The sequence below is a fragment of the Montipora capricornis genome, chromosome 7 (assembly GCF_036669925.1).
Source record: "Montipora capricornis isolate CH-2021 chromosome 7, ASM3666992v2, whole genome shotgun sequence".
Taxonomy (NCBI): Eukaryota; Metazoa; Cnidaria; class Anthozoa; order Scleractinia; family Acroporidae; genus Montipora; species Montipora capricornis.
The window spans coordinates 36797744-36807438 of record NC_090889.1 but is presented as its reverse complement, the minus strand read 5'-3'; the positions used below and the strand labels follow the sequence as shown (position 1 = coordinate 36807438).

The 9695-nt window shown below is 42.2% G+C and overlaps 1 protein-coding gene across 1 annotated transcript in view; it reads right to left on the bottom strand.

Moving 5' to 3' along the window:
- Positions 1–252: 252 nt before the first annotated feature.
- LOC138057077 (uncharacterized) overlaps positions 253–9695 on the bottom strand; it is a 30150-nt gene continuing 20707 nt past the window's right edge. The window contains exons 2-3 of the mRNA XM_068903096.1: positions 7613–8234; positions 253–5362 (exon numbers count right to left, since the gene is read on the bottom strand). Of these exons, the coding sequence (XP_068759197.1) occupies positions 1299–5362; positions 7613–8204 (4656 nt within the window). The 5' untranslated portion in view covers positions 8205–8234 and the 3' untranslated portion in view covers positions 253–1298. The remainder of the gene's footprint in view (positions 5363–7612; positions 8235–9695) is intronic.

Here is a 9695-nt window from a genome sequence, read left to right as displayed (position 1 = left end):
TTTTATAGCGTTAATTTATATAGCCAAACTTTTTTTTTAAACCAAACTTCGTGTTAAAACAACTAGAACTACTTGCTGATTCTTGCTATTACTAAATGCAGACTACTTGCTCTTTCTTTAAGACTTGTTAAAACATGAATGAGGATAATCAAAGACTTCACATTATGCAATAAGGGCAAAAATCATTTTTTCTCTTTCTTCTTTCGCCCGCGCTTCAAACGTAAACAAATATAGACACAGTTCTTTCATCGAGACCTTTCACGGGGACACACGTGCCCCACAAATTGAATCTCGAATTAATGTCAAAGGAAATGATTTTTCTCATGTTAGGGTCAAAAATTGAAATTGAATATTCGTAACTTTGAAAAATGTCCCAGAAAAGCTTTTAAATAGTCGTTGAAAGAAATTAGAAAGTTATTTGATAAACTTCAATGCGTATCCTATATTGAAGTAAATAATAACAAAATGAAAAACTAATCCCCTCTGTCCTCCTCTTCGTTTTTTTCTTTTCCCCTTTTCGTCTCTTCTTCTTTTTCCCAGATAATTAACTGTAATTATACATATACTTATATTTGTGTCGCTTATTAAACCATGCAGCCTGGTCTGCCTCGATTAGCCTCGCTATTGCTAGCCAGCCTTAAATCTTGTAGTCTGATTTGATAATAAAGTGTAAAGTGTGTGCCTAGGGATTGCAGGCTCGAGTTTCCCTGTGTGCGCACACTATCGACCTATCTTGACGAAGGGAGGACCTGATTGCCTTAGGGAATATGTTGTCATCGCAAGGTTTTCCAGCAGAAAATTGGCTGGCCATAGCCTTTCCCCCGGAATTTGTCCTTGATGGAAGTCCGAGTGTCTGAAAGAAATAATTTTTTCATTCGTTTGCTATTTTTGTTCGGCTCATGAAGTCATTTAGTCCTATACCCCATTCACACCAACAAGACTCGTTAATTAAACTAGGTTTAACAAAATAAATATCAGCCACAGAAAAATGTGGGACTGGCTCTTCCATGAGATTCAGGTTTGTTTCAACACATGCTTTGACCTGTGCTAAATTTGTAGACGACAAAAATCAGTACACATGATTTAAAAGAAAACACGTTGAAACCGTGTTCAACTAAACATGTTTAAAACATGTTTAAGGTTTGGTGTGAATGGGGCACTAGTTTTTCTCCTTAGTTTAGAGCCACGTGGATCGCGCTTGTACGGTCTTGTGCATCTCAACCCTGAGCATTTTGGTGAATACATTCCCTTCAATGAGCTGTACATGTACTCAGTGGAAGATCGAGAGTTCTTTGCCATCACCAATTTTGAACTTGTGGAAATTCGTGAGTGAGAATTCGAAGGGTTTTGGCGTCTTCGAATGCCGCCCAAGCATACAATTTCTTAGTAAAATTCAAACTGAGTCCCATCATCCCGCACTCCATCACTAAATGATAGAGCTGGGGTTTACCACTAAGACAGAAATAGACGGAATGGCTACGATCATAAATCCGCATTGTCGCTTTGATCGGGTCTTGTTCATCGCTGATCATTCCTGAGCCTATGCCTCCAAGGGGTGGTGGTTCTATGGTTTGGATTTTCACAATGAAACGACTTCCATCTCTCGGTGAAGGTGATGCATAATCTGGTCCAGAACGTCCTATGCCTGGATAGGATCTAAAAGTCATTACCGTAGGAAAACGATATGTAGGCAGAGAAACTTTCAAGAGGCTCCTTTGACCTGTGGCTTTGCAACTGTACTTGTGCTTCTTCCAGTGCTGTTTTTGGCATTCCTTCCCACAGTATGTTGCCGTCATGCAAGATTTGCATGTTTTCAATTCAACATCATTCCGAAAACAAAAAAGACAGTAAATCTTTCCAGTAGCTCCTGTTAAATTTGTCTGGCCAAGGTCGTTTCTAAGGCACTGGTTGGATTTAATCTCCGCTGAAGTCATATTGGGAAGAGTCACATCCGTCAACATACCTTCGCCGAACAATCTATCTTGTATTGCTTTTTCGAAAAAAACATTAAATTCAGGTGGAAAAGAGTCACCTTCGTTGGGGCGAAGTCCCTCGCGAAAGGCTGGCCCACAATTGTCATGGATATAGTTGTTTTCCAGCACACATGGTGGCTTACCTGGACTTCGTTTTCCGATCATGACTCCGCCCATTTTGTTGTTGCAAATCTCGTTGTTTTTATAGAGACCACCAGAATTGTTGTGCACAAAAAGTCCCCACCACAGGTTTTCGAACACCATGTTTCCCTCTAAAAGCACGTCGTTAATACAAAGAGTTGCGCGAAAGCCAAAAGTTCCATTGTGGTAAATTTTGTTCCTGAGCATAACAGCGAATGGAGACACCGCCGAGCCCGGGACCCCACCTACAACAACACCCTCATATTTGTTGTCGTAAATCTCGGAATCTGTTATTGTAGCTCCTCTAGCTGGGACACCATCTATTGGACCTTCGTCAAGCCAAATCCCCCTTGTATTTCCATATACGTGGCATTTGTTAACCAGTAACTGTCCCCTGTTAAATGCTCTTATCCCATAGGCGTACCGATCATCCATGCTTCCATTTCCACTGATATGGCATTTAATGAGTTCCACAGATGCAAAAGGTCCCCAAACGCCAAGACCGCTTCCTTTGCTGTTCCTGATCTCGCACTCAAAGAGCTTCGCCTCGCCTTCAATCGCCATCACCGGAATCTCTGATACAGAGTTCCGAAATGTGCATTTGTAGAACTCTGCGTTTCCATCTCGTGGAATGAAAATTCTACATTTTGCTGAAAATTCAATGTTTTCGAAAACACAACCTTGGCTTATAGAGAGTTGAATGCAATTTATTAATAGGTCTGCTTTATCTCCAAGAGTGGCCATTGTAGTGTTCATTATTGACGTAAAAGCCCAATCAGTGACTGCAGCGTTTCCCATTTCGTACTGTGTATTTGCAAGAAGAAGCACTCTCCTTGGAAATTTCTTATCCTTGTTTCGCTCTAGAGAACGCCTGAGTTGTTCGGAAGACTCAACAACTTCCAACTTGGAATCAAGATCTTTGAATTCCGTTCTAAACGCTTCATAATGACAGCAACTGTTTTTGTCATGGTGATATGCAATAGCAGCGGAGCACAAAGCCCAAGACCTCATTCCAAGGCCAGTTAAAGCTAAAGCTCTCCTTGAGTACCCCTTCCAGCAATTAGGCATGAGCTTTATGTACTCTTGGGAATCTTGGAGACATTCTTCAAAATTTCTTAGTTTGAGGTGCGCGGTTGCTCGATTGTGAAATAAACGCGGATCCTGTTGTTTGGCATCTTTAGTAGCTTCGAGAGCCTCTGTATACGCTTCAACAGCTTCTCTGAAACGTCCAGCTTTGAACAAGTCGTTTCCTCGCAAACGAATATCGTCTGTGGAAGCACTGTCTGAATTCATTTCTTTTCCTGTTATAATCGCCTGATCCTCTGTTGGGGGGTGGCAAGAGTACAGAACAGTCTTCTGTAATTTTTGAGGAAGAGGCAGGGTATGGGGAAACAGATTTTTGAAATCCTTCGAAGTTTCATCATCACTTGGACACGAGCCCAAAATTTGTATTGCGAATCTTTCGGATTCTTTTGCGTCCTCTTGATGGCCATGGACGCTTAAATGAATTGCATTTTCATACACAACTCGAGATGCCTCTTGACTTAAAACGACTGCTTTGTCTTCGCGGCCAATGCCATTCTTATCCAAAAACGACTTCAGGTGATACTGTAGCTCAGAAGAATGAGTCGTTAACTTGGACCACAAGTAAAAAAGGGAAGGATTGCCGACATGCGCAGACGGTTGCTCTAGCACACTTGTTCCGACATCTTTAAGGATTCTGTCCGGTGAGGGGCAGTTGCGGAAAGCTTGATGAACAATTTTCACCGCTCTTATCAGTGAGGAAGAGGTCTCTTCAATGGTCAGTCTGCTGCGAATGACCTCCTGGACCAAATGGTGCAACCAAAGAGTACTGGACCTTTTTCTACGAAAAAGTGAAAATTTTGTCAAGGTCCCTATGACGTGTTTTTTCATAAGGGGAAGGTTGCAGCTTTGTACAGATTGACCGTCTGTTGATAGCAGTTGACCGTTGATTAATTCTTCTTGAATTTCATTTGGTGCTAGAAATGCAGCAGCTTGCACAAAACGGGATGCAACGTCTCCATATAATGACCTTTTTACGTACTCAAAGTTTAAAAGCCATGTGGTGTGCACTGCCCGCCGAGCTTGAGATTCGTATTCGCAAGGCGCTTTTGCCATCTGTTGCCTCAGCAAATTCAATCGCTGACTTTTGTATTCTTCAAGGTAACTACTAACGGAGCATTCAAGAGCTTTAATATGCGCACCAGCTTGCTCCAGAGCGAGAGGCAAAGATCCAAGCTCGCGAACTAGCTCATTTAAAGCAGCCTCCTCTTCTGCTGCATTATTGATGCCACTTCGTGCAACAAGAAAACTCTTAGCGTCGTCCTCTGGGAAGGGAGAAACTTGAAGACAACAAGACGGTTCCAGAGTTAGAGAGGCGCTGACCTCCTTTGGTTCACGCCTTGTTGTTAAAAGGATATTGCCACTTGCCTTCCTCTTCCATCGACCAAAAAAGACCTTATGCATTCCTTCAGAGAGGTTAAATTGGTCGACATCATCAAGAACCAACAGCCAGATCTTTTCCTGTTTAGAGATCCACGTTAGAACCTTGCAAAGGGTCACGTCAAACGAATTTGCATAAATCCCCAAGCTCAAAGCTAGGTCACTTACGGAATTTTCAAACTTTTTGTCATCCTCCATGGAAATCCAAAAAACACCTCCCTCGTATTCGTTTTTATATTTCCACGCAAACTGAATTGCCAATGTAGTCTTTCCACATCCTCCAAGACCACAGATGGCTGCCATTCTAACTTGCTTGCTTTTATCCAATGGAAGGCATCTTTCAAGGCTTTTTATTTCGCTTGCCCTACCTGCAAAAAACTTGTTCTGATCTGGAGCATCAAACACAACTTGTTTGAAATCACCTTCAGATGTCGGCATTCTATTCACTGTTGCGATCACGGAGTCCAAATCTCTGCGCATAGAAATGCTTTTGTCCTTGAAAGCTTTGCAAAGGATTTTAACTTCCTGTGATGTTTCCTTCATCTCATCTCGTGCCATGTCTTGAATGTCCTTGAGCGTTTCACAAGTTGTCTCTAGTATAGACTGTTTTTCTTGAACCAACGCCACAGCCCTGTCGAGCTCGGTCTTAAAAAGGTTAAGAGTGACAGGGATCTTCGTACTTTGTACTTTGCAGTCTAAGAAGTCGGCGGAGAGTTGCTGAACTTCTTTGTGAAACGTTTTAAGAAGGGTATTATCGAGCGGTGTGCCAAGACAAATTTCCAGCCCTGCATGAAAATTATCATTATTAAATTTAAGAAATCGAGAGTGGTTCTGCGTTGTCTGTACTCTTATCGATAACGATATTCGTGATCAAAGTGGTCAAAATGTTGTGGACTCACGAGGCGCAGCCTAGCGAGTCCACAAAAAAACTCTTATCGACAACGGCAAATTAGCCAATCAGATTGCGAGATTAAAAACTATTGTGGTAAAAAGATTAATTCGAAAGTAAATGTTACCTTAAGGTGTGACAGTCTTGGCTACAGCTATGAGACTTGTTGCTAAGCGATTTTTTTATCAGTATAACTTTTAGACTCGTGTTTTGAGGGACTTTGTACGCTGATGGGGCAAAATGTATCACGATGACCTCATCAGTTTCATTGCACGACCAAATTTCGTTACCACAATTGTAAGATATCTCTTAGTGAGTGTTGCCTCCCCTGACGGTTGGCCTTCCTTTAACCCTTTCACCCCCGTGGGGTTCCCCATTGACGAGTAAAATCGTCTGGCGTTAGACAGAGTAAAATCTATAAGTGGCACTCTTGGGAGTGAAAGGGTTAATGGGGACATAGTTTTTGAGTGAATCTAGCTGTTGTTAAGCCTTTCACCCCCGTGGGGTTCCCCATTGACGAGTAAAATCGTCTGGCGTTACACAGAGTAAAGTAATTTCCGTGTACTGACAAGTAGAATAGAAACAAACACAGTATCATGGTTGCCACAGCCACAGTTTTTCGAAATTCCCTGACGTCCCCTGGATTCTCCCTGCCAAATGTTAAATTTGCCAACTAACTAAATTTACAATTGACCAACTAATTGACCAATTGACCCACCAATTCTACCTTTTCACAAATAAGTCCTAATTATGGCCTCCAACCTCCTCTCACAGCCATCCTCTCTACCCATTCACTTAGGCTTTCAGCAAGTCACATGTAGTGTACATGACTGTTGATAGTTTAGGACCTTACATAACATAAAAAAGAGGATTGATTTCCGTATAAAAATAACAACTTTCTTTAATTTTCCAGACATGTTTCGACGGTACATCCGTCATCTTCAGTGTTACATATTTTGAAATCGCCGTTGAATTTAAAGCGCGCGCGATCTTACAAACTTCGTTACATTGCGTTGTCAATATTGCGTATTAAATCAAAACAGAACAAAACAAACATTTTTAAATGAGTGACGCTTAGTTCCTTACAGGGAGAGAGTCAGGTTAATGTGTTTCACCTGCTGGTTCAGATCGGGCTTCTCCCATTTTATATACATGGATTCCTTAAGCTTCACTTGGTACTTAGTGGCTGCAGAGTCCAGGATCTCAAAGCAATCCGGTGTGCAGGACGCCTTACAAAACTCTGAACTCTGCAGATGTTTAAAAACGTTCGAAGATCTGTCTGAAAGTAAGTGCTCGCGAACTCGTGTGGAGAAGTGTCGGCTGGTTTCACCAACATAACAAGCATTTCAACTTGCACACGAAAATTTATAGACCACACACGTGCGAAGCCCTACAGGGACAGCATCATTAACATTAAAAGCACTTACTTTCAGACAGATCTTCGAACGTTTTTAAACATCTGCAGAGTTCAGAGTTTTGTAAGGCATCCTGCACACCGGATTGCTTTGAGATCCTGGACTCTGCAGTCACTAAGTACCAAGTGAAGCTTAAGGAATCCATGTATATAAAATGGGAGAACCCCGACCTCAACCAGCAGGTGAAACACATTAACCTGACTCTCTCCCTGTAAGGAACCAAGCGTCACTCATTTAAAAATGTTTGTTTTGTTCTGTTTTGATTTAATACGCAATATTGACAACGCAATGTAACGAAGTTTGTAAGATCGCGCGCGCTTTAAATTCAACGGCGATTTCAAAATATGTAACACTGAAGATGACGGATGTACCGTCGAAACATGTCTGGAAAATTAAAGAAAGTTGTTATTTTTATACGACTATCTATATTGTTGCTGCTATCTAGACCTTTAGGATTGATTTCCTTGAGAACCCAACATCAGCTTGTGGTTCAATTTCACTTTCGCCCGACTTGTCTCATAAACATAAACTTTAACTGACTCAGAGTGAAATTCCCTGACTTTTCCCTGATTTTTCCCTGACATTTTCCTGACCTGTGGCAACCATGACTGTGTTGCCCGAGACTTAGCTTGGACGTCACGTGACATTGTTAAGTTGTATGTTTCCGATGGGAAATTTTATCCGTCCACATCGGCGGATTACAACTACTAGATCAGCTTCTATTGACCTACCGTGATTCCTCCACAAATTCAGCGTACCAAGTACTCTAGTTTCATCGATAGGTAGAACTCGAAGATTTTTAACTAGAGCCTCCATGAGATCAAAGCAGGTATCGTAGTGCTTTTCCGTCCAGTCTGTGAAGTTGCAATGTGCCCATTTATTACGCACATTGGACCTAACATCATCAGCCAACTTTTGGACGGAGGTGAAGGGCAAAGCTCCACAGAGAACGGAAAGAGCTGCTGAAGAATCGAAGCTCTGGTCAAACGCATTGAACTGCGCCATAAAAGGTTTCATGAACAGCTTGGCCAAGGATACTTCGTCCTTTACACAGTAGTCGTAGCTATGTGCTTTGTTACCGTAGAGTGTAGCGTTACTGTTGATGCTTCCGTAGTTCAAATGAACTGCTGTTGTTGGATACGTTTTATGGTGAGCTCCAAACGTTTGCTTGTCTAAGCCAAAGTTTCGCACAGTTTGCTGGTAGAAGGGTGTCATTTCGCTCTTAATTTTGTCCCTGAGGCATGGAATGAGAACCTCGTGAAGAGCAATTCCCACCACTACCCACCTACGCTGCTCCTGGGATGTCCCGGATGAGGAAGCCATGGTTCAACGCTTGCTATAGTTACAAGCACCCTATGAATATCGAAGCAACACTAGTTATTCAAGTATTATGTAGTATTGTGTATCCTGATAAAGTAAGGTCTTAACGAAGCCTTTTTCATTGTTTCTTAATTGAAGAAAACAAACACACCAAAAAATCTTAAGAGATGGACATTATGAACTGTTTCGCATGCAGCCTCGTTCCCAGTCAATAGCGAACAGTAGTGAAAAAGTCTTTTGGGAATTTGACGCTATTATCATGCAAAACTTGAGCTACATACTTCTACTGTTTTTTAACACGACCGTCTGATCACGTGAGTGCAATCAAAGAATTGTGGGCTCATATGCTCCCGTCAAAGAGATGAGTGTGAATGATATATATGAAATAAATCACATATGAACTGTGGGAAGGAAATGAAAATATATATGTGTATACTTATTCCAAGTTCGAGTGAGGCCTAACACTTCTGTGGAGTTTTTATGCCCAATTATTCCATCAGAGATCAACCCTAGTACTAGAATTGGGCCCACACCAGGACAGAGAATAAATCTGACCAGGGTGGGATTTGAACCCACGGCCTTCGGATTAAATCACCGTTGCTCTACCAACTGAGCTACAAAGGCCAGAACGGAAGCAGGTCGTGGGTATGTGAGATGTTATTCACAAGGACAAATTCGGATCGGCCCAAGCCTAATTTAGGTAATCGTTGGAACTTGAACTCGAACTTGGAATCATTACTCTCAATATGCTACTGAAGGACAACAACTAACGATTACCTAGGTCATGGGTATGTGAGGTGTTATTCACAAGGACAAATTCGGCTCGGCCCAAGCCTAATTTAGGTAATCGTTGGAACTTGAACTCGAACTTGGAATCATTACTCTCAATATGCTACTGAAGGACAACAACTAACGATTACCTAAATTAGGCTTGGGCCGAGCCGAACTTGTCCTTGTGCATAACATCTCACATACGCACGGCATGCTCCCGTTCTGGCCTTGTAGCTGAGTCTGTAGAGCAGCGGTGATCTAATCCGAAGGTCGTGGGTTCAAATCCCACTCTTGTGAGAGTTTTTCTCTGTCGTGGCGGTGGGTTCAAATCCCACCCTGATCAGAGTTTTTCTCTGTCCTTGTGTGGGCCCCGTTTCCAATACTAGGGTTGATCTGTGCTGGAATGAATTGGACATAAAAACTTCACAGTAGTGTTAGGCCCGACTCGAACTTGGAATCATTACTCTCAATATGCTACTGAAGGACAACAACTAAGGATTACCTAAATTAGGCCTGGGCCGAGCCGGATTTGTCCTTGTGAATAACATCTCACATACCCACCTCCTGTTCCCTTTCTGGCATTGTAGCTCAGTCCGTAGGGGTGATGTAGCAGCTGATCCAAAGATTACCCGCCATTGGTTTGCAACCCTGACCCCAAACAATAGCTAAGACAATAGAAATAATGACATACCATTGTTTCCTGCAAGGGTTGCAAACCAATGG